General features: G+C 41.4%; 1 protein-coding gene across 2 annotated transcripts in view; it reads right to left on the reverse strand.

Moving 5' to 3' along the window:
• Positions 1–26,039, reverse strand: part of LOC149180990 (uncharacterized) — a 388,049-nt gene extending 362,010 nt beyond the window's left edge. Inside the window, exon 1 of one of the 2 annotated variants that reach the window (XM_089416396.1) lies at positions 25,645–26,037. In XM_089416396.1, the coding sequence (XP_089272522.1) occupies positions 25,645–25,767 (123 nt within the window). In that variant the 5' untranslated portion in view covers positions 25,768–26,037. Of the gene's footprint in view, positions 1–25,644 lie in introns of both variants that reach the window. The other variant, XM_089416397.1, reaches the window with a different exon arrangement.
• Between the last annotated feature and the right edge of the window lie 203 nt (positions 26,040–26,242).

Genomic DNA, 26,242 nt, shown 5'->3' on the forward strand with positions numbered 1-26,242 from the left:
TACTAGAGCACATTCCTCGCTAAGAGGGAGCGTTGATTTTTTGGTAGCATCGAATGTGATCTAGCCATGAAATTGGTGGAGAGGCTAAGGCACATGAGATCTCCAAGACCCAGAATTCGTTTGGAGAAAATCCACTCTAATGAAGGGATATTAAAATAGTTAATATTTTTAATGGGTCCCTAAGTCTAAACTTAGGAATATAAAAATATTAATGTGTATTAATATAAAATGGGTGAGAAAGTTCTAAGTGACGAGGATCAAGCCAGTTCTAATCTTAGCTGTTGATTAGGGACTTAATCTCGGTTGTTGAATCGTCTATAAGAGGAGGCTTGAGGGTCAATTGGAGACACACCAAGAAAGATCAAGAATTTGATTTTCTGGGGTTGATTTTGCTGAGGAAATCGAGTTAGAGATCAGACTACAGTGAGGGGCAGTTCAGCAAGGGATTTCGATCCAAGGCTGAAGAATACATAGCAGAGAGGCAATGAAGTGCCAGAAGAGGCAGCGTAGGCCCAAGAAGGGTTGACGCAGAGGCCTGAGGAACCAACGCAGAGGACGAAGAGGGCCGTAGAGGCTAACGCAAAAGTCGTAGAGGCTGACGCAGAGGACGCAAAGGGCTTCAGAGGCAGCGCTGGGAGATTCTGTGGGGCAGACTGGGAGCTGATCAACAGATCCTGAGCCGAGAGAGGGTGACGCAGTTCCAGAGCAGTGCTTGGAGCAACTTTCGTTGTCCAGCACAAGGAACAGTCAAAGTCACTATGGGGTTGATCATCCAGTTGTTGATTTGCCAGAATATCTGTCTCCAGAGAGAGGTACTACTGCCAAGGATATTCTCTGAAGGGTGAGCCATTTCTGGCACCCTAGTTGTATTCAGAAATCTGCTTAATAATAAAACCCTCTATATGCTGCACCGGTTTTCCCGAATTGGGTTTTTCCGGGGATGATTGTCCAAAAATAACGGTGTCCCTTGTGTTATTGTTTCTGTTTACTTCAGTGCATGATCTGTATATCTGTGAAGGTTGCATTTGTGTTTACTTTGATGTTTATGCAATTAAATAACTTGTTAATGTAAAGAACAAGTAGGAGATAGTAAACCAAAAATTGCAGTAGGGGTTTCAAATGTGTTAGATTCAGGAATTTTCACAATCACCATTGTATACACCAATCCAAAGCACATCAAGGTGCACCTATGTCATACCACATGGTTAGAGTTTATCGAGTATGTATGTGACCGTGGCCTTGGTGCAGACTGCAATTTTCCTCATGACAACTCTTAAAGCATAGCAATCTCTTTTAACAACATTCACATTTTCCGAGACAATTCATGGTTCCCAACGCAATGTGGTCCTAGTGGTACAAAAATGAGTTACTAGCCATCGGTCAAATTGCTATATATAGAGCCAAATTACCAGTCTCGAAGCTAGAACCAAGAGACAAATTTTCCTGCTATGCAAAATCCAACTCATAATTGTGGGCCGAGATTGTATCGAGAGCAGCTGAAATTTTCTTAATCAGGCAAATGTGCAAAGTCAACATTCTGAGCATTGAGCAAATCGTTGATCCATGCAACGTATATGTCAAGCCAGGAGGGTAACTCCACGAATAACTTGTCTATTGCATTAGTCAATTCATGAATATATACATGAGTGGAGAGACTCTTGGAATTCCAATTCCCGGGCCTCTTGGTTTTCTCTAATGCATAACTAAAACTATTTACAATAGTTCCCAATCCTTTCATATTAGGTGTCAACATCTCCCCCCTTAATCTGAAGGGATGTTGGTGAGTCCAAGCATCATTTTGAATCTTTCAAACTTTTCCCTTCCAAGCGCTTTGGTGAAGATGTTTGCAATCTGCTCATTTGTGGAACAATGTCGTAGGTGGATTGTCTTGGCCTCAACATGATGTCAAATTAGATGATATTTTGTATTTATGTGCTTGGTTCGATCATGGAACTTTGGGTTCTTGGCCAACTTTATTGCAGAAGTGTTATCAATCAAAAGAGGAGTTGAATGTACTTGTTTCTCCTACAAATCCTCCAGAATTTTCCTGAGCCACACAATTTCCTTCGTTGCTTCAATTGTTGCCACATATTCTACCTCAGTTGTGGAATCTACTGGAACTGATTGTTTGCGTGACCTCCAGGAGACAGCTCCTGATCCAAGACTCATAACATAACCTGAAGTAGATACTCCAGTTTCTTTATCTCCATTGAAATCTGAATCAGAGTATCCAATCAAGTTGAAGTCACCCACCTGTGTATACTTGAGTCCAAAGTCTTGAGTTCCCTTCAAATACTTTAAAACTCTTTTTGCAGCAAACCAATGACCCTCACAAGGCTTTTGCATAAAACTGGAGAGGATTCCAACAGTAAATTAAATGTCTGGTCTGGTAGTAGTCGAGTAGTTGAGACTTCCTACGAGCTGTCTATACTTCGTTGCATCCTCAAATTATTTTCCTTCAGTGGATGTGAGCTTTAAGTTTTGTTCCATTGGAGTGGTCAAAGGATTGCACTTAGCCATGCCAAACCTGTTCAACAGATCTCCAATGTACTTCTTCTGAGAGAGGAATATAAACTTCGGACATTGGGTTACTTCAATACCAAGATAGTAGTGAACATAGCCCAAATATATCATTTCAAAACCTTTCCTCAGTTCCTTCTTTATGGATGCAATGTAACTCTCATTGTTCCCTGTCATCAAAAGATCATCTACATACACCACAAGATATACAACTGTTTTGCCAACTTTCTTGACAAACAAAGTTGCATCATCAAGATCATAATGTTTGAAATTGAGCTTCAAAAGATGCTCAGTCAACTTCTCGTACCAGGCTCGCGGTGCTTGCTTGAGACCATACAAGGATTTTACAAGCTTGCATACTTTATGTTCCTAACCCTTCATAACAAATCCTTCTCGTTGGGACATAAAAGCATTCTCTTTCAGATCTCCATTCAAGAAAGCAGTTTTTACATCCAGTTGATGGATTTTCCAACTGTTCTAAGCTACCAAGGCAAAGAGTGTCCGGGTGGTAGCCCATTTTGTTGTGGGGGCAAAAGTCTCCTCATAATCGACCCCTTCCTTCTGTGCAAAACCTTTTGCCACAAGCCTGGCTTTGTGCTTGTCAAGTGAGCTATCTGCTTTATACTAGTTCTTAAAGACCCACTTGCAGCCAATTGGTTTGGTTTCCAATGGAGTATCAACCAGCTTCCAGGAGCCATTCTTTATCAAGGCATCATATTCTTTCTGCGTTGCTTCTTTCCATTCATCATGAGAAGCGGCTTCTTTGAAGGAAGTTGGTTTGAAATCTGTAGACAAATTTAGTTCACAATCATAGGAAACATCCATATCAACCGGTGAATCAAGATTGTCTACATCACCTCCATTCTATCTGGTTGAGCTTCTTGTTCCTGTCTTTCCAACCTCATCAGGATGAACACTTTCAAGTGTCTTTGTCAGCCATTTTGGAGGACCTTTCTGAGATGGCCCAGGCTGCTCAGTTGACTGAGATGGGGCTGAATCAAGATTTAGTCTCCCAATTCTGTCAATCAAAGTGTCATCAGTGGCTAGAGCTTCATGTGGGGGAGAGAGTGCTTCAGAAGAAGATTCCACAGATTGATCCAGTATAGGAATCCCCCCTTCAAGATGTGGAATCTCATTATCAAATTCTTGAAAAGACTTTACATGTTTGAATCTATCCAAGCGATCAAGTTGTCGCTCAACAACATTGTCAGTCTTGGAAGATTCAAGAAAGATCACATCTCTAGATATTACAAACCTCTTGTTCACTTCATCATAGAGACGGCATGCTTTGGAGGTATTTGAGTACCCTAAGAAGATACACTTGCGATTCCTTGCACCGTGTTTGTTTCTTTGTTCCTTAGGTATTAAGTCATAGCAGGTGGAACCAAAAACCATGAGATGCCTCACCGAAGGAATGTGGCCATACCACATTTCATAGGGAGTCTTGTTTTCTATAGCATTAAATGGACACCTATTCTTTATATACACAACACATAAAACTGCATCAGCACAAAACATCATTTTAACATTCTTGAAAAATATCATGGAACGTGCCATATTTAAGATTGTCATGTTCATTCTTTCAGCTACTCTTTTCTATTGGGGATTATAAGGCGCGGTTGTTTGATGTTTGATCCCATGCTGGTGAAGATAGTTTTCAAATTCATTTGAAGTGTATTCTTTTCCATTATTAGTGTGAATAGAGCCAATATGAGATTGTGTATCATTTTCAATCCATGCATGAAATTTCTTGAATGTTTCAAAAGCTTCAGATTTGTTCTTCAATAAATAAACCCAACACATTGTGGTGTAGTCATCAATAAATGTCATCATATATTTATTACCATTTGCAGAAGGAACAAGCATTGGACTACATAAATCCGAATGAATGAATTCAAGTTTTCTATGTGCTTTAGAATGAGAATCATGAAAATATTGTTTGTTGTGCTTTCCTAAGATACAAGCATCACATTGCTCAAGTTTCCTAGGAATAGTAGGCAAACCAGTAACACCGTTTTTCTTCAACAAATGGAGGTTGTCATAATTCAAATGTCCAAATCTAGCATGCCATAAAAGATTTGATGGAAATGTACCTTCATCATAATGAAAATTGTATGAAAAGTTTTGTGCACGAGCAGAAGTTCCTTGCAGCTTCAGAAGTCTTTCTTCTTCTATCCCAGTCATGACAAGTGAGCGATCTAATGCTTTTCTGACCTCAACTTTGCCATCAAATATGTGAATGGAGTGTCCTTGTTGGCAGATGTGGAACAAAGACAGCAAGTTTCTCCTCAGCTCCGGAAGGTATAGAACATCATGTAGAAGAAATTCTAGAAGACCAAGCAGTTTGAGCCTGATGGTGCCAAGCCCTGATGGCTTGAGTTTTGACTTATCTACAAAGTATACTGCTCCATCAACATTATCAGTGAATTCTTCAAAGAAATCTCTTCTAAAAGTCATGTGGAAAGTTGCTCCTGAATCAAGCAACCAAGCATCTTTCCATGAAGCAAGTGAAGCATTAAATAAGTCTTCAGTTACTCCAATGTTGCAATGTGCCACAACATAATGAGCGGATTCAGGTGTTTTACCTTTCCCTTTGTCAGGTGTTTTACCTTTTCCTTCATTTCCTTCCTACTCAATTCTGTCAAAAGGCATTTTACATGTGGAAGCATCATGTCCATCTCTATTGCATCATATGCAATGAAGATCAAACCTTTCTCCTTGGAAATGCCTACCCCCTTGCCTCTAAAATTCTTCCTTCCTCTTCCTCTTCGGCCACCTCTTCCTCTAGAAGAATCTTGTGCATGATTCTTCTCTTTTTGTGCAAGGCACACAACTTCTTCAAAAGACTGAGGAGTTGTCTTCTTCCCAAAAGCCTTCTCTCTTTTAGCAAACTTCTTCTCAAGGGAGTCAAAGGTAATCTCCTTAAGGTTGCCACTTGCTTGCAATGACTCAAGATAATGTGAATAGGTGGGATATAGTGCCTTGACATAAGCTATGAGAGGAATATCTATTTCAACACCAATGGCTTTTATGTCATGCATAATGGATCTTACTTCTAATGCTAAGGCAAGAGGGTCATCATTTTTCAACTCAAGATTGAACAACTTTATCATCAATTGAACTACTTCAAGTTCAGAGTGTGAGTCATACAATTCCTTCAACTTCTTTAAGGCTTCAAAGGCATTTGAAAATGGAGAAATATGTCGACTCACCTCTTCATTTACTAACACTGCAATCAAGGCATAGACCTTGTTGTTCTTGTTTTCCCAAATGGCAAGCTCCTTATTTGAAGTAGGCTTTTCAGGTGTTAGTGTCAGTCTTTCCAGCCTTTCTCCAGTGATCAAATATGCTCTTACAAAGTGATTTTGAAGTGTCAAGGTCAAATTTTGTCATTTCAGTGAGTCTTCAAGCAAAATTTGGTCATTAGGCATTAGGTCTAAGGTTTGCATTCACTCCTTCTAAAGTTGTCCAAATGTTGGTCCATGTCACTATTCAGCTGAGTGTATCATCATTCAGAGGGCTGTCATCATCATATTAGGTTCTAATGAGTCATTTTACACCTTGTTCATGCTTCAGTTGCGCCTAGGTAAGGTCATTTTCCTCTCCTAGGGTTTTGAAGCCAATTTCTCTTGGACGGTCAAATCATCGGCAAAACTTATTTCCTAATGTTCATACACCTTCCCCTATCCTTCATGTACCTTATCAAACACTTTCCATCGCTGAGATCCCCCAAATTCCTCATTTTTGCACAAACCCTAGTTTCTAGCTACAACCTGGCAATTTTCTAGGTTTGACCTGTGTTTTGCCCTTTTGGACCCCTTCCCCTCACTCAATCTCTGCGATTCCACTCTCCCCTGATTCCTAACATCCCTCCCTACTTCCAAAAATTTCCCCAAGAATTTAGAAGCCCCCTATCCCCTTCATTTCGCTTCATTTCGACAAAATCCCTTGTTCCACACATCGGGATAAGTTTCACTCAAAAGCCATTTCAGAGCAATCAAAGATGAATTTTGGAAAACTGAGAGAGGTTTTTGTCCACAACATGCCAAAGAAGAAAAACCTCCTTCACTTTTTGCACAGGTGTCATGGTTTGAGAGAAATGTCAAGAATACCGTTGCCTCAGGAGAATCAAAGACACCTCTGAAGTGACCTTGGGAAAATCAAGTTTTCTCCTAGCTTGGTTGGCCAAATGATTTGCTTGATGGGTAAAATGATAACTAGACACAAAGAGCTTTCCAATGAGCTATCATGAGCTCAATTTGGGGTTGAGGAAGGCATTCAAAAGTTGACTGCAACAGCACTCTTCCTTGAGGCAGCCTCATTTGGCACTTTTTGACCAGTCTTGGGAGATTTGATTTTTGACAGGGCAAATGAACTTCAAATTGAAAAATTCCAGTTGGGTTGGAAAGTAGACTCAAAGACCTTTCCAACGAGCTATCCTGCACCCAATTCTAACACTGGGAAGGCCTCCAAAAGCCTCCTGCAAAAGCGCGCGACCTGTTGGGTGCGCGCGACCTGTCAGGGGGGTCTTACCAGTTGAGAAAATACACTGGCGCGACCTGTTGGGTGCGCGCGACCTGTTGGGAAATCATCCACAAAAAATTGCTTATAAACTGCAAATTGACCCCAAATCTCTTCAAGGTTGCAGGTAGGCCTCTAATCATCAAGGTTTATTGCTTGCTAAAGCTTGCATGAGCATGAAAATGTGTTTTAATGCCATCAATTTGAAAGGAGAAGTTCATGTGTATTTTGTTTCAAAATGTCAAAATGCAAGTAAAGCTAGGGTTTTGTTTTGCTGCTCTCAAGGTCATCCCTTTCACTCCCATTTTTTCCCCCTCATCCCAACTATCTCCCTTGTCATTTTCACCTAATCTCCTTACCAAAAATATCAAGGTCCCTAAACCCTACCTCCTATGAAACCCCTACAAAATATGATTATGTGATGGTATATGTTTCATAATTGCTTCCCTAAATTCCCCTTTCATATGTATTTTCCCTAAATCCCTTCAAAAGTCCCCCTCCCTAACATCTCCCTTGTGTTTTTGTCCCCTTGGAGCAGCATTTAAACAGTCAAAACAGCAGGGTATCCCATGGGAGGATTTTATCTCTCGAGAGGCTATGTTTCTCCAGGTCAATGCTCATTTGGAGAGGTTGTTGGCCAAGGCACTAAAACGACGAAAAAGGCCCGATCCCCTCCACATCTTGGCTGAGGCTTCCTTGAAGGAGCATGATATTAAATGACCTCACTACAGCACAAATTTCAAAAAAATTTGAGCATTTTTGGTCACTTATGAATTTTTGGGCAAAAAACAGGTTTTTCTCCTTGATAGGTCGCGCGCCGCGCGCGACCTATTCGATGAGCAACTTCATTTTGGAAAAACTCAGCATTTCTGAATTTGTCATGCAAAGATACACCTGGTCAGCAATTACCAAGAGATTTCATCAAGTTTTGAGCCTCCAGAAGGTCAAAAAACATACAAAAAATTGACTTTCTGCCACCTTTTTGACAAACAGGGAGCAGTCTTGGGAGATTGCAACTTTGGAGGGGCAAATGACCACCAAATTCAGAAATTCCAGTTGGGTTGGAAAGTAGACATCCAGACCTTTCCAACAAGCCCACTTTTGCCTCATTTGGACACCTGGAAGTGCCTCAAACGGAGCTCCAAAGAAGCGCGACCTATCAGGATTAGGGCACAACCTATCAGGCAATTTTCATAATTTTTCACCTACAGCTCAGGAATTCGCCCAGCTTTGGCCAGTTTTGACTTGTGATGGAATTTTTCACCCTCTTTGATGTAATTAATGTATTTTCATGTTGACATGACACTTATTTACCTATTCTAGAAGATTCATTCATGAAATAGCAAACATTTAATGAATGAATTGGTTTCTTAGCTTATAGAGGCAAGTTGTTTTGACTGCCTAGATTTTAGTGCTCAGTTTAGAATTGGTTGAAACAGCTCCTAGAAGGATGAGCTCGACCCCTAGAGGCAAGGAAAGGTGTTAGCTTGCCTATATTATGTATTTTCTTAGTCATTTTCAGGGGTTGGAGAGGTTGGACTCTTGAGGGAGAAAGCTCTATTGTATTATTCATTGTATCTCTGCAATTTTGGCAAAGGAAGAAAGACCAGGGTTTTGCAGTCCTTTTTGGGATTCCTGTGGTTACATGTATTGATGGTGTGCTTCTCTTTGTACTTGTAAGTGTGTTATGTGAAATCATCCTCTTTCTTTTTCTTCTGAAATTAGGCAAATGAAGTGTTAAAGTATAATTCATGATTTCCATGCTCTACTTTTAAATTTGCTTAATATCAATGTTTTCATCTGTTTAAGGAAAACTCAAGGTGATTGCTTGCTCTCCTTAGCTCCTCACCAGTCATTCCTACCCATTCACTTAATTTAAAGGCATCAATACAGTCTCCTACCTTGCCCCAAAGAACCCCCTGCAAAAACTGTGTCCAATCCCCGCACCCAAAATTGCCTTTCCCCGATTTTCCACCAAAAATCCAAAAATCCCAAAACAAACTCTCTTATCAGTTTACTAGCCTAAAATCAGTGTTTCCTTATTGGTTATCTCGCCCGTTGAAGATCTTTACCGAGATAGATCGGAGAGAGCCCTCTCCTGCCCCGTAGGGCTAGCTACGAGGCTAAGTGGTTTGATGTTGCCTTGAAGTTTGCCTTTCTCAGCCTGAGGTGAAATTTCAAGCGCTAACATCAGGTACAATGTCTCCTTCTCCTTCACAAATCCCTTTCCACAACTCATTGAAAATAAGGGTGTGTTTTATCTTCCGAGACCACTCATGATAGTTCTCTTTTCCAGAGAGAACTACACCCACAATGGAGATGAACGAATGCATCATATAGTCTAATCTGGCCTCAAAATTACAGTGGTTGCAATAAAAGGTTGATGTATTTGCAATAAAGCTGACTGGTTATGTCTTCAAAAAAAATCATCAATTAAAATATAGGCTCTCAAATATATCCTCCAACATATACCTTGGTATATGTAATTTCATATCATATATTATATGGCCATTACAAAAAGAACTCAACAAATTCATATGCCATTATTTATATCTCATCACATTACATATATATGTCGCGGCATTTTCCTTTTTCTAAATCCATTATATTCCCTCATATATCATATATCACACATGGTCTTCAAAAAATGGCTAACGTAGATAAAAATGTTACATGGTCATAGTTTTAACTTCAACACACCATGTATATAAACAATTCCAACACACCATTGACAGTCATAAGGAACATCAACATTGTCATAAAAACTCACCACATATAAACAACGCACCGAACAGCACTTACATTGCATATACCAATTCACTAGGTTTCAACCAACCTCAACATACCAGGATACCAATGTGCCATCAATATCCCACTGGGTGTGTCATCAACGTACCAGAGTTATCATCCTCCAGCGCAGCCTTCAAATCACTACACCAAACGCAGACTTGACTTCTCCACGCTCACCGCACCATCACGATTTCATATATGCAACAACAGACTTCTAATCCACAAAAATCTAGTCAACTGAGCATGAAGTTTGTCACGGGGAGAGGATTTTGTTTCTCATTTCTCTTGGCAGTTGCATTCCTTAATTCAAAGCAGGAATCTGGAGAGTAGTTGTAGGTTAATGCAGTGTTTAACACACTCAAGGCAGAGAGAGGATGTAGCAGAGAATAATGGGAAGAAAGTAGGAGTTACAGGAGCAGGAGAAAGCTAAAAAGGGTTGGCTCTGATACCATGTCAAGCCAAGAGGGTAACTCCACGAATAACTTGTCTATTGCATTAGTCAATTCATGAATATATACATGAGTGGAGAGACTCTTGGGATTCCAATTCCTGAATCTCTTGGTTTTCTCTAATGCATAATTGAAACTATTTACAACATTTACAATAATTCCCAATCCTTTCGGATTAGGTGTCAACAGTATTGATTGACATCGATACTGTGTTGGGCCAAAACTGGTGAAAATTACAAAGGAGCCTGTCCATGGTCGCATAAGAATTGTGAGGTGATTCAATTGGTGTGACCTGAAGATTAATTGCCAAGTCCAAAGGTCAATCGAATGAAGGGGTTGCAGAGGGACTGAGGGGTCTTGAGACCCATTAAAACACGAGCCCTAGAGCACTCTCCTGTAGCAGCCAAATTAGTCAAAGCATTGAAACACCATTAGTGTTGTGTAATGCAATGAATTATGTAGGGGCGGAGCATTATTTATAGTGTCAAATTGCCAATTTTATGGAGGTCGAGGTTGCCATCTGTAGCAACATGAATTGAATCCTGAATGGCAGTGTCATGTTAGGGGTTCAATAAGTCTAACAATGAAAGCAGTCCTAAAGGTCAATCAAGCTTGTGCATACATAGTTATTGCACAAGCTTGACATAACTCAACAAAATTAGGAGAATACAGTGAAGTTGTCGCTCTACTTGAGAAGCTTACTCAAAAAGCACAAAGGATCCAGAGGCAATTTGATATGCACTTAAAAATTATGACGGGAGTTGTGTAGCTTATCGAAAGCCAATGAAGATTGATGTCAAAGCAAGGGTTGAATATGTTTGATACGTTTATGTTGAAAAATATAGATATGGAAGGTTATGAAAGCGGTAAGGGGAGAAAAGCCATAAAATTTATCATATTATACAAGAAATAAAAAGAATATAGGTGAACCCAACCAAGAAGATCAACAATTACCCAAGTGAACTGGGCATAATTACAAATTATAAAGATTTGATCAATTTATCTAGTGCGGAATTTGGGAATGATATGAGGTTAGTATTCCTAAAAATCTACCTCTTATTACAAGTATATACCTTGGCAATGACAAGCATGACTGAAGAACTAAATTATGAGCCAATGAATATTAATGTTTTGAGAATGCTAGAAGGATCAAGCATGATATCGTTGTGGATGTTGATCAATTGAGTCTCAAAGAAATGAAGGTATTGGCTGAGAGGTGTGATGCTTACCCACGGAAGATATACGAAAAATGCTCAGGAATTGAGATACCAAAGGGTGACCTTATAATCGTCAGCAGGGAGCATAACGTTGAAATGTGCTAAGAAATTTGTAAATAATCTCTTGACAGGTCGGCTCCTATATAAACATTTTCAAATATAATTAAACATGTCGAGTCGGCCCTATTTCTATAGTTAGATCAACTATAAATATGCATAATCCTTCCCCAATTTGCTTATGAGCTCAGAGTGATCAAGCAAAAGAAGGAACTCGGCCATGAACTAGATATGAGAAAACCGCAGAGGAACTCGATCAAGCACAAAACAAGGAACTTGGATCTGTGAAGAGGTTCACAACTCATGAACCAAAGGAGCTAATTAAGGCAAACAAAGCGAGTTTGTCATTAGTGGTTTTTGGTTTTTTTTGTGGTTTTTTCATGGATTCTTGGACTCTTTTGGAGCAGGTCTCAGCCCTCCCTTGAAAGAATTGCAGACATCGCAAAAAGGTGACTTTTTGTAGCTCATAGACCTCAAAAAGGTGACTTTCTATAGCTCGCAAACTTTTTGTAGCCAGCAGAGAAGGGAAAGGTCCAAGTTTTGTTGTGTAGGCTAGTAAGAAGAGAGTTTCATGGTTGATTGTGTTGATTCTGGTAGCATTGGAAGTGCTCTAAGTCTCAAATTTTCCAAGGAGGCTTATGCACATGTATACCAAAGAACCCATAAAGCGTTTTGGGAAATTCCACCCAGAAACAGTTTTATTAAAATAATTATATATTTTTAATGGGACCCTACATCTAAACTTAGGAAAATAAACTAATTAATGGGTATTAATCTAACTTTGGGTGTAACTTCTAAAAGAAGACGAGGATCAAGAAGAAATGATCTTAGCCATTGATTAGCTTCTAAGTTGGGTCGTTGAATGTCAACGAGGAGATTATTTAAGGAGGCTTGAGGGTCATTTGGGAGACATACAAAGAGTTCAGAGAATCGATTTTCTAAAGCAGAGCAAAGGAGCTGCCAGGAGAATTTCGATAGTGAGTTGTTGTAGTGAGGGGTAGGGATAGTTGGGTTGGAGTATCTTCTCCAGGACCCAGGATACACAGCAGAGAGTCGGAGAGACACCGGGAGGAGGCAGTGCAGACCCAGGAGGGGTTGATACTGGGCCAAAAGGGCTCACACATAGCTTGACGCTGAGCCAAGAGGGCTCACGCAAAAGTTGTGCAGTCTTCAGTGCAGAAGTCCAAGTTTGCTGCGGGCGCTAACATTTTTGAGCCGAGAGGGCTGGAAACTGCTCCAGAGGGCAGACGTTCCCCAGTTGAGTTGATGCAGAGCCTTTTGAGGCTGACGCAGAGCCTACGCAAGGCCAAAGCAGAGATAACCAGGGATAGTTTATTCAGCTGTCGAAACAGTCGGGAATTGCCACAGGTGGAGTGAGGTAATCTCACTAAGTTTTTCTGCCAGTTTATTTTCTCTGTAACTGGATTGTCGGAAGGGCATCCAGAGTTGTATTCAGAAACTACTGGTTAATAAAATAAAACCCTCAGAGTTGCTGCACCGGTTTTCCGTGTTGGGTTTTTCTGAGGACATTTGTCCAAAAAATACTGTCACTTGTGTGGATTTTTCTCTATTGTTTTGTTCTTATTTTGGGAAAATTAATTAGTTAAGTGAAGATTGCAGTTGTATTAGCTTCGATATTTGTTGTAGGAAGCAATAGATAATTTGTTTCGGTAATTAACAAATAGGAGAAGTTTAATCAGTTGTTGTAGTAGTTGATTCGGGTGGGATTCTCGAATTTTCACATGGTATTAGGGTTGTAGGTGAAACAAGAAGAGCAGTGCCAGAGAACCCAGCGTTGAGCAGAGAAGGAGGTCAAATAGTTGCAGGAGGCAGCAGTTCGAATCCCCAAAGGGATTCTGCAGTCCAATCCAGGAGGGCTGAATTTTCAAGGAAAGCTCTCTCTGAGTGAGTCGACAGAGAGGAAGGGCTTGCAAATCGAAAATTTTATCATGCCAAAGGGAGTAGCGCAGAGCCTCAGCATGAGGAAAGCGCTGGTGGGAGGCAGTCTTTTCTGCAGGCCGTTTTGTTGGGCAGAAAGACGTCAGAAGAGAAGGAAGAAGCATGGTTGAGGGAATTTCTTCCTCAGTAAGACTTCCGGCCAAGAAATTCGTTTTCTTATTGGTTGAGTAGCAACAGTGAGAACCAGAGAGGAGATTTTCGACATTTGTGGCAGAGATGCCAACCAATGGATTGAAGGATCAGGATAGGTTGGACGGAGCCTCCAACTATGTCATCTGGAAGGCTAGAATGTCATTCCTTCTAGACGAGCATGCCCTCAAGACATATGTCGACAACGTGGTGCCTGTGCTTGCAGATGCAGGTTCGTTGAAGAAGTACAAGGCAGAAATGGCGAAGGCAAAGAGAATGATCCTCGACGGAGTGAAGGATCATGTTGTCTATCACATCGCTAGCAGAGGCACTGCTAAGGAGATGTGGGATGCGTTACGCTGTATCAAGGATCTTCCGAGCAGTGGAAGATGTACCTTGAGCAGAAATTGAGATTTGCTCAAATGCAAAAGGGGGAGCATGTGGATCGATTCCTCATGAAGCTTCAGAAGACCCGTGATGACTTATCTGTTGTGGGGTCTACACCTCAAGACTCGGAGTTGGTTAGACTAGCCCTCAATTTTGTCTCAGATGAGTGGCAAGCCTTTGTCCAGAGTATCCTGGGCAGGGCGACTTTATCGAATTGGGATGAGATGTGGGCAGCTCTCAAGCAAGAGGAGCTGAGGAGAGACTTGGTCAAGTGTAAACTTAACGGAAGCAGCAACAATGGGTCGAAGCCCAAGGAGGAGGATAATGCAGCCCTTGCATCGAACAGGCAACAGGAGCATCGGAGGCGGAAGATGGACTTCTCGAAGATAAAGTGCTTCAGGTGTGGTGATATGGGTCATTACGCAACTCATTGTCCTCTCAAGAAGAAGGACAAAGATTAGAAGCACGATCTGAAGGCTACACCCATGAAGATCGAGGAGGAGGAGTTAGCCATGAGAGCCGTGATACCTCCAGGAGGGAGGTGGGCTAATTTGGAGCTATAGTTCGAAGGAGCTACAGATTGGCAGGATCCTTGAGGAGCCCACCTCTTGGATCAATTCCTTGCTACAAGAGCCCAGATCAGGAATAGCAACATGGACTAGTGTCGGATGGTGCTAAAGAGTGTTAGAGAGACAGTTGCAGTGGCTAGGAGCGCCAGAGACTAAGTAGCGCAGAGCAGAGTTGGCAGGAGTGCAGATGGAACAAAACAAAGGTCAACAGCAGAGCAGAAGATTCAAAGGGTCAGTGTAGAGACTAGCAGCAGTCAAGCTCTAGCTTTCACATGGTATCATATCGAACACAGTTAGTTCAGTAATTTGGGATGTTTTTTGTTGTTGATGGAGTAGTAGCAACAGTTTGCAGTGCAGTGGCAGTTCGTAGTGGGAGTACCAGAAACAGCACGGATGCAGAATTTCAAAGGGAGTTGCAGTACAGATGCAGTATTGACAGTGGCAGGGTCAATAGCTGTTAAAATTGGCAACCAGGGCAAAACTTCATGTGGGTCATCTTATTCATGGATGATAATATTTTTATTAGATTCCTCTCGTCGAGAGGTGTAGGATTGATATAAAGACCATCCAATTCTGATAAGTATTCATGAGATATGAATTTATTTTGATTATGGAATTATTATCAAGCCGACCTACAACTCATGTAGGCTCAGAAGCCCAACAGTCGCATCTATTCACCCACCAACGTTGTGTATAAATATAAGAGGATTTTTCCTCATTTGAACTCACTCATCTCATCACATCTCTCTCTCTCTACTGCGCATATATGAGTCTCTTCTCTACTGCGCTGAAATGGGTCTCTCTCTCTCACACATGTGAAGCCGGAAGCTGTTGAATTTGAAGCTACAACTGCAGAAGCAAAGATTGACTTGCGTGGCCTAGAAGATCTCCTCTTTGGAACTGCGTTGTAGGTTCATCTGAACCTCCTCTGAAAGCCGCAACTTTTGGTGGTGGAATGAAGTCAATCCGATGAACGGTTTGCAAGATATCGACTGCCCTAGTTTGAAGCCAGAAACTGCTGAAACTGAAGCTGCAACTGCAGAAGCAAAGATTGACTTGCGTGGCCTAGAAGATCTCCTCATCTGAACTGCGCTGTAGGTTCATCTGAACCTCCTCTGGAAGCCGAAACTTTTGGTGGTGGAATGAAATCAATCCGACTGTCGGTTTGAGAGATATGGTCTGCCCTAGTTTGATAATGAAGCCGCTAATGCTGATGCTACTGATCTAGGGTTTGCTACTGCTGATATGAATCAGATTTATTGTACTATTTCTCTCTGCTGAATTATTGAAGATAAAAGAAGATTTGATCAAAGGGTTTCCCCACACATTGTGGGGTTTGTCCCTGGCTAGCCACCACATCTTGTGTCTCTTGTCTTGGCTTGTTTTCTGTCGATCGTTTAATGTTCTATCTGCACTTTAATTTATGTACATGTGATTGCTAATCGGTGGAATATAATAAGAAAAAGAAGTAAACTGATATAAGCATAGAAAATACCATAACTTAACATGGTATCAGAGCTGAGGTGAAGACAAAGCCCGAGCAAGAGCAAGAGCAATCATTGAAGAGAAGATTGGCAAGGCTATCCTAAAAGAACTATGGGGTCCTCAACACTCTTTCCTGCCAAAGACAAGCTCCGTGAGAAAGCTGACTATCACGGATGGAAGATATCTATCGATCTAACCCTTGAAGATCAAGGAGTGTTGGACCATGTAAGAGGCAATATTGTTGAGCCTTCATCAAATGCATCCGCTGCTGCCTGGAACAAATGGAAAAATGGAGAAGTCAAAACAAAGAAGATCATCCGGGACTCTATCGACAAGCACTTGGTGGCCTACATCTCTGATCTAGACACCTCCAAGGAAATCTACGACAAACTGGTGAGTTTATTTAAAGTTAATGATGCAAATCAAGTTTTGTTTCTTAGAAATAAGTTGAGGGAAATCAAGAAGGGTAAAGATGAAAGTATGCAAGCATACTTCTTAAGAATCACCAAGATCAAGAACGATCTCCTATCTATTGGGGAAACCATTACTGACAGAGAAATGGCACTCACAACTCTCGGAGGATTACCATTTGAATGGTATGTGTTCAAGACTACTCTTTTGAACTATAATGTAATTCCTAGTTTCGAGGAATTAATGGCTAGATGCATTCAAGAAGAAACAAGGGAAGAAGAGCAAGAAATGCCCTTGCCTAAAGGTCCTCCTGCTGCTTTTTCTTCTCATGCTAAGAAAAGAAATAATTCTGGGTCTAAATCGAAAAGAAAGGTTGGATTTAAGGGTGGAAGAAAATGACGATGTTTCATTTGCAATAAAGCAGGTCACTATGCAAGGGAATGCCCTGATAGAAAGGACTCTCACCGTGACGATGATCAAAATCCCTCTCATGGTAATCGAAGGAATGGAAAATTCAACAACAAAGGAAAAAGGAATGCGGGAAATCAAGGAAGAGGGAAACCATTCAAGAAGACTAGAAATTCCAGGTATGAATCTAACACTGTTGACGATAAGCAGGCTGAATATCATCTACCAGCTGCCCTATCTACCTCCGCTCCTTCGGACTCAATGGGAATTTGGCTCATTGATAGTGGTGCCTCAAGACACTTCACTGGTTACAAAGAAGTACTCTATAATCTGGTAGAGAAAGAAACTAACCTGGAAATTGTCCTTGGAGATGACATGAAATACCCAGTGAAAGGTGTAGGCAATGTTTCTCTTAAACTGAATCAAGGTAATACGATTCACTTACAAGATGTATTATATGTACCTGATCTCAAAAGGAACATGGTATCCATCTCGGCAATGGAAGACAGAGGCTACAAGGTAACCTTCAGCAATGGCAAGGTATGTATATGGAAAAATAATGATAAAGATTCCTTTGCTTTTGGGTTTAGTGTTGATTCATTATATCAGGTCGATGGAAGTCCGCTAGGTGTCATGTCTTGTGACACAACTCTTTAGTCTGAACTTTGGCATCAGAGGTTTGCCCACCTTCATTACAAAGCTCTACCCGATGTAAGACAGATGGTAACAGGGATGCCCGAATTCCAAGTAGAGAAAGAAGGTGTATGTCCGGGATGTGCCGAAGGAAAGCTCAAAAGGGGACCATTCCCCTCAAGCCAAAGCAAGACCTCCGATATATTACAGTTGGTTCACTCAGGCATACCTGAGGTTGGCATTAAGAGGGAGACTACTACACCACATACTCCTGAGCAGAATGGTGGGGTGGGAAGGAAGAACTGCACAATGATGGAAGCTGTTCGGGCCATGCTACATGATCAAAGACTTTTGAAGTTTCTATGGGCTGAAACTACAATCACCGCCGTATATGTACAAAATCGATGCCCTCATCAAGCATTGAGTTCCAAGACTCCTGAAGAAAATTTCACTGCAAGGTGAACAATCTTCCGACTTTGAGGAAGCTCTCAAGAAGCCGACACCAGGGAACCGAAAGAAAAGGATGATGAATCAATGCCTGATGTAGAAGAACCCATGGATCCGATTGATCCTCATCCACATGAGCCTTCCTCTTCTAGGAAGAGGCCTTCATGGATTAGGGGGATACTTGATGATGCTGAAGGACATGCTGCACCCTGAGGAACCTTCCATCAAAGTAAGAAACTTAACAGGTATCAGGGATACCTGACCATCATGAGCACGATCATACAAAATGAACCTTCATCATTCTCAGATGTCATCAAGCATTAACTATGGAAGGATGCTATGACCATAGAATATGAGTCTATTATGGAGAATGATGTCTGGGAAGTAGTTCCCAGACCCTGGATAAGACAATTGTTACTTCAAAATGGCTTTACAAGATAAAGCATGCAGCATATGGAAGTACGGAAAAGCACAAGGCTCGTTTTGTTGCTCGTGGTTTCTCCCAGAAGGAAGGTATAGACTATGATATTTGCACCTATTGCCAGATATACGACCATCCGCCTGATCATAGCCCTTGTGGCTTCACAAGGATGGAACCTACATCAGATGGATGTCAAGACTGCGTTCTTGCACGGTTTGATCAAAGAAGAGGTCTACGTGGAGCAACCCGTAGGATTTGAGATTTATGATTGAAAATCTCATGTATGCAGGTTGAAGAAGGCTCTCTATGGGCTGAAGCAAGCAACCCGAGCATGGTATGAGAGGATCGATAGCTACTTGATGAAGTTGGGATTCACTAGGAGTGAAGCCGATCCTAACCTTTACTTTAAGGTTGAAGATGAAAAGCCTATCATACTGGTGTTGCATGTGGATGACCTCTTTCTACAGGTGCAAACCCTCTCATTCACAAATGTAAGAGGGAGATGGCTTCTGAATTTGAAATGAAAGTGTGGCAGAAGCCAAGGGAAATTTTCCTATCTCAAGGAAAATATGTGGTAAAGATATTGGAAAGATTTGGTATGATGGACTGCAAGCCTGTGACTACCTCGAGGATCTTAACTTTTAAAAGTTATATGGTAGTGATGTCGAACTAGATTTGGGAAATGCCTCTGAGTTTCATAAACTCATTCGCATTGATGTTCTTGGTGAACCTCCATCCGAACATATGTTTTGCAGTTAGCATTGTGAGCTCATATTTGGTTGAGCCTCACTGGATTGATGCCAAGAATCTTCTGAGATATCTTCATGGCACAATGGGTTAAGATACACTGTTGAAGATGTGAGACTACTTGGATATACTGATGCTGATTGGGCAGGCAGTGTGGTGGACCATAAGAGCACTTCCGAGTACTGTTTCACCTTGGGATCTGCTTCGATATCCTGGATGAGCAGGAAGCAGAAGTCGGTGGCTTTGAGCACCGTCGAAGCAGGATATATTGTTGCTAGCATAACCTCGTGTGAGGCAGTCTGGTTGCGAAAGCTCTTCAGTGAGCTGTTTGGATTTACATTGGATACCACTGTGATTCTCTGTAACAACCAGAGGTGGGATTCGATTATTGAGGAATCTCGTATTCGTCAATTGCTCCAGCAAATAGACATCATCTGGGATATGGTACGTCGATGAGCAAGGAAGCTCCATCACATTAAGATGATGTACAGGTTGATACACCTTGTCAAAACCCCGAGGAAAGATCTAATATGTGATTTTCCCAAACGACTTGGAGTCGGCAAGAAACCTTTGTACAAGGGTCCTGCATGTTGCATACATTGAGCTCTAGGAGCTCTGAGGGCTTGCGGTTCCCACTGGAGCAACATATGACCACAAGGTGACTCACCCTCCCCTGGTGGTGCACACTGGAACAAGATGATTCGCTCTCTTGTGGAACAGGATGATTCGCTCTCCTGTGTAGCAGGATGATTAGTTCTCCTGTGAGGCCTGGATTGATGTGTTCTCCATGGCAGCCTGGATTGATGTGTTCTCCATGGCGATTGTAGCTGGATTGATGTGTTCTCCATGGCGATTGTAGCAGGATTGATGTGTTCTCCTGTGAGGCCTGGATTGATGTGTTCTCTACGGCGATTGTAGCAGGATTGATGTGTTCTCCTGTGAGGCCTGGATTGATGTGTTCTCCATGGCAATTGTAGCAGGATTGATGTGTTCTCCTGTGAGCTCGGATTGATGTGTTCTCCATGGCAATTGTAGCAGGATTGATGTGTTCTCCTGTGAGGACAGGATTGATTAGTTCTCCTGTCGAGGCATCCTACCCATGCAGTCTGGGACTCATGGGAAGTACCTCTCATCTGATCAATGAGCAGGGAAATGAAGTTAGGGACCATAGTAGTACCGATGGACGCATCGTTGTAACTACCGTACTCCCTACGCTAGGATGACCTCCATTGATCTGGGATCAATGATACTGGTCTGGGACCAGTGGTAAGAGTTGTACCATACTATGACGCTGACTTCGGGTCGGTTGAGACTGGTCTGGGATCAGTGGTACATACTCTGAGACTGACTTTGAGTCAGTGGAGGATGATATTGGTCTGGGACCAGTGGAGTTGTACTCACTATGACGCTGACTTTGGGTTGGTTGAGACTGGTCTGGGACCAGTGGTACATACTCTGAGACTGACTTTGAGTCAGTATGATACATCCTCGATCATTTCTTCTTCTTCATAATTTGACCAAAAGTAGAGCAGAACAGAACAATGCAAGAGCAGAGCAGAACAGAGCAAAATAGTACAGATCAATGCAGGGCAGAACAAGACAAAGCAGAACAGGCAAAATAGAGCAGAGCAGGGCAAGGGTCAGGTTGTACAAGGTAGTGCATTTGATGGATGAATAGTAACGACCGATAGACATATTGCAGATGAAGTTCTCCATGGTTGAGAGGGACTGTTAAAATTGGCAACCAAGGCAAAACTTCATGTGGGTCATCTTATTCATGGATGATAATATTTTTATTAGATTCCTCTCGTCGAGAGGTGTAGGATTGATATAAAGATCATCCAATTCCGATAAGTATTCATGGAGATATGAATTTATTTTGATTATGGAATTATTATCAAGCCAACCTACAACTCATGTAGGCTCAGAAGCCCAACAGTCGCATCTATTCACCCACCAACGTTGTGTATAAATATAAGAGGACTTTTCCTCATTTGAACTCACTCATCTCATCACATCTCTCTCTCTCTACTGCGCAGATATGAGTCTCTTCTCTACTACGCTGAAATGGGTCTCTCTCTCTCACACATGTGAAGCCGAAGCTGTTGAATTTGAAGCTACAACTGCAGAAGCAAAGATTGACTTGCGTGGCCTAGAAGATCTCCTCTTTGGAACTGCGTTGTAGGTTCATCTGAACCTCCTCTGAAAGCCGCAACTTTTGGTGGTGGAATGAAGTCAATCCGATGAACGGTTTGCAAGATATCGACTGCCCTAGTTTGAAGCCAGAAACTGCTGAAACTGAAGCTGCAACTGCAGAAGCAAAGATTGACTTGCGTGGCCTAGAAGATCTCTTCATCTGAACTGCGTTGTAGGTTCATCTGAACCTCCTCTGGAAGCGAAACTTTTGGTGGTGGAATGAAGTCAATCCGACTGTCGGTTTGAGAAATATGGTCTGCCCTAGTTTGATAATGAAGCCGCTAATGCTGATGCTACTGATCTAGGGTTTGCTACTGCTGATATGAATCAGATTTATTGTACTATTTCTCTCTGCTGAATTATTGAAGATAAAAGAAGATTTGATGAAAGGGTTTCCCCACACATTGTGGGGTTTGTCCCTGGCTAGCCGCCAGATCTTGTGTCTCTTGTCTTGGCTTGTTTTCTGTCGATCGTTTAATGTTCTATCTGCACTTACTTTATGTACATGTGATTGCTAATCGGTGGAATATAATAAGAAAAAGAAGTAAACTGTTATAAGCATAGAACATACCATAACTTAACAATAGCAGTACAAATGCAGCATTTGCACAGTGGTTGGTGGACAACATGTCAGACATTAGCAGCGCAAAGGACGATGTTATGAAGTCAGTGTGATGTTTCAGATTGAAGGCATTACTAGAGCACATTCCTCGCTAAGAGGGAGTGTTAATTTCTAGTAGCATAGGAAGTGCTCTAAGTCTCGAATTTTGTAGGGAGGCTTAGGCACATGTATTCCAAAGAACCCAGAAATCGTTTTAGGAAATTCCACTCCAAAACAATTTTATTAAAATAATTAATTATTTTTAATGGGACCCTAAGTCTAAACTTAGGAAAATAAAATAATTAATGGGTATTAATCTAACTTTGGGTGTAACTCCTAGAAGAAGACGAGGATCAAGCAAAAATGATCTTGGCCATTGATTAGCTTCTAATCTGGGTCGTTGAATGTCAACAAGGAGATTATTTAAGGAGGCTTAAGGGTCGTTTGGGAGACATACAAAGAGTTCAAAGAATCGATTTTCTGAAGCAGAGCAAAGGAGCTGCCGAGAGAATTTTGATAGTGAGTTGTTGCAGTGAGGGGCAGGGATAGTTGGGTTGGAGTATCTTCTCCGGGACCCAGGATACGCAGCAAAGAGGCAGAGAGATACCGGGGGGAGCCAGCGCAGACCCAGGAGGGGTTGACACTGGGCCAGAAGGGCCCACACAGAGCTTGACGCTGAACCAGGAGAGCTCACGCAGAAGTTGTGCAGTCTTCAGCGCAGAAGTCCGAGTTTGTTGAGGGCGTTGACATTTCTTAGCCAAGAGGGTTGGAAACTGCTCCAGAGGGCAGACATTTCCCAGTTGAGCTGATCAGAGCCTTTTGAGGCTAATGCAGGGCTTACGCGGGGCCAATGCAGAGATAGCCGGGGATAGTTGGTTCAGTTGCCGAAATAGCCGATAATTGCCAAGTAGAGTGAAATAATCTCACTAAGTTTTTCTGCCAGTTTATTTTCTCTGTAACTGGATTGTCGAAAGGGCATCTAGAGTTGTATTCAGAAACTACTGCTTAATAATATAAAACCCTCAAAGTTGTTGCACCGGTTTTCCCGCATTGGGTTTTTTCGGGGACATTTGTCCAAAAAATATTGTGTCACTTGTGTGGATTTTTCTCTATTGTTTTGTTCTTGTTTTGGGCAAATTAATTAATTAAGTGAAGGTTGCAGTTGTATTAGCTTTGATATTTGTTGTAGGAAGCAATAGATAATTTGTTTCGGTAATTAACAGATAGGAGAAGTTTAATCAGTTGTTGCAGTAGTTGATTCAGGTGGGATTCTCGAATTTTCACAGATTGATGGTTGGAACTTGGATGAGATGCTTGGAGTACTCTACAGTGAGTACATTGAGAGAGTCATGAGATTAATGGGTGGGGTTGAGTGTGATAATAAGCACATAGCTAGTTACCTCACCTTGATGGCTTCAAAGACCAGATTGGGGGTGGTATCTACACTATATACCTATGGCTTGACAATGGATTGTTCTTATGTAACCCGTTTCTTGGACCAATTTCTCAAAAGATAAGTGTATTATTCTTGTTTTACCATGCAATTTTTATTTCCTGCTATAATGACAAGTTGTGGATGTATTGTATGTTCATCTCTTTTAAAAAGGCATCACAAGCATGGGTAACCATGTTCCTGGGATTTCAATTAATATATGTTTAAACTATTTCGTTGCATCATACTTTTGCACTCAAGCATGCATGGCGAAATCATTTGGTTGATGGCCAAATTTTGAAATTGGATCAAGTGGGTAATCGTTGTGGGTTGAGGAGGCACGGATGAGTACACCATGGGTCCCATAGTCACGACAAAAAATGGTTGAGGGGAAAGGGGAAGAAAAAACCTTTACCTTATAGAGATGTTAAGACAACTTAGTAGAACTACTAAACTGTAACAAGTTAGCTTTGATCTTAGAAACTGGTTAAAAAACATGCTCCAATGAAGAAATTGGAAAAAGATTTAACTTGTTACTAATTCGAGGAAGCAAACCTTGAATTTGACGCAATAGGTGTCCTCTCAACATCGTACCTCAAGCTTGAGGAAAACTCTATTGAAGATCCCAATGACTTGTCGGATGGTTTGTTCACAAATTGTTTGAGCTACAACCACCACCCAACCAAGCATCTTTGTACCCTAACGAGTAGAATTGTTTCTAAACAATAGCCTTGAAGTTGTCCCAGGCGTTAGTTTGTCAATGCTAGGGTCTAGGTCAAATTTGACCTCTAGGTGAGGACCTCTTCATCCATGTGTGCACCCCCAAAATCTTATCACCGTCTATTAGATTGGATTGGGTATTGAAGTAAGCCTCGAGACTATGGGGCCAGGAATCCAATTTGCTCCCTATAATGGCTGCATCAAATTTTGGGATGGATAGCTTGGTGTCCAGCAGAAAAGATTGTTGGATAATGGGAATAGTTGGAGGTATAGTGTGTGGTTGAATCAGTTGTTGTTGTAGTATCGTCTGCTACAACATGGTGATCAACAGTCAGAACATGATCATCACGTCGTACATGAAATTCATTTCGTTGTTGTCTTTATCAAACAAAATACCAAAGAGTTCCATTTCATTTCTTGCATTTGTTCCACCAAGAGTTAAATAATGCCGCAGTCATCGGAGCTTTCTTTGTCTCTGAAGATTGAGAGAAAAAGGAGCCATGAAGTGAAGTTGAGACAGAAAGTATGCAGATTTGAAGCTGGAAATTGCAGATCTGATAAATGACACTGAATACTGCATATAAGATGCTGGGAATTGCTGACAAAATTGGGCAACGAGGTTTTACTTGCATGTCAGCGACCTTGAATCAATAGGGGAAGGTGTTTGACATGCTCTGGACCACTGGAGCAGAGTACAAATGATAGTTCGAGCAGTATTCCAGGTAGGGGAAACCCTGAGGTGACCGGAATTGCCAAACCTAAAAAGCGCTAATTGTGAAGCTGTAGTACCAATTGATATGAGCACAGTAGGTCAATAATACAAATTCTCACACACAAGAAAGAAGAATATAAGTAACAAAAGCAGATATCATTGACTCGATACCAGGTCTCCTCGGTGAGGAGCAGTAGCTCTACCGATTCTCCTGATTAAAGAAGAAAAAAATCCAAAGGAGATCGCATATGCAAGTTGCGCACTCTATATTCACATATGTTGTGCGCGAGCGCACGAACAAAATTGCTGTGGGTGGACTGTTAAGTAGAAGTAGTTGAAAGCTGGGTCAATATAGTTGAATAGATTTCGGTCCTTGACAATAATACTTTGAGCGTGAAGTGAACTAAAGCATATCATAATAGCATTACTGATGGGAATGTACTTGTACAGGAACAACAAAAAAACCTGAACACGAACAATATGCTGTTGCAGAAAAGAAATGAGGTGAAGATGCAGGCTACATCATTCAATTTCTGCTTTCTTGTTTCGCCATTAGGCCCTGGCACTGGGCAAAAGGTAGTTAAGGGTTCAAATCGCACTAACTCTGAAAACGACAAACATAGACCTGAATGCCTTCGGCAGACTAGAAGTTACAATTGTGAGATCCATTTGCCTAGCTGGTGATGGCTGTGCCTAATCTTGTTATTGGTTTCAATGCAAGCAAAAGATGACTCGTTAAATTCCCAATGGAATAACAGTCACCATATACCAGTAATATTACGATTCGATGAAATGAAACTAACACGAGCACCACTGAATGAATATCGAGATACCTGGATGAAGGGATAAGGAAGTAAATATTGTTTGGTGTATTCAACGCTAGAAGGGAAGGTGAGACCACAGAAAAGCACCCGTGTTGTAATTGTACCAACAGTTTGGTTGCTGTTTTCTGCCATGCTTCGTCACTCTTCTGATCAATCTCTGCGTTAAGTGAGAGCCGTCGTCCAGTGTAGATGTTACCCTGAACTTCACGGATTTATCAGAATTTAATTTTCCCGAATTCAAATATAAGTGATGTTTTGGGTTGCCAATTTTAAATATTAATGGAGCTTTTCATCCTCGAACCAAAAGAGACACCTCACAACGAAACCGTCCGTATGAATGCACTGTCTGTACATATATTTTCATTTATCAATATCTGCGCTGAAATGTGAATTTCTAGTTGTCGATTAATGCACTGTCTGTACATATATTTTCATTTATCAATATCTGCGCTGAAATGTGAATTTCTAGTTGTCGATTAATCTACATTAGAATAACAGAAGATCCTAATGATGGGAGGGCAAATAAGTAATTTGTGAACATCCCTATCAGCAAAGGCTTTCATAAATTAGATATTGCGCAAAGAGGGCTCAGATATGTTAAAATTTT

The sequence above is a fragment of the Pinus tabuliformis genome, chromosome 3_2 (assembly GCF_031772625.1).
Source record: "Pinus tabuliformis cultivar Carrire ecotype Pingquan chromosome 3_2, CPIR1, whole genome shotgun sequence".
In the NCBI taxonomy this organism is placed as follows: domain Eukaryota; kingdom Viridiplantae; phylum Streptophyta; class Pinopsida; order Pinales; family Pinaceae; genus Pinus; species Pinus tabuliformis.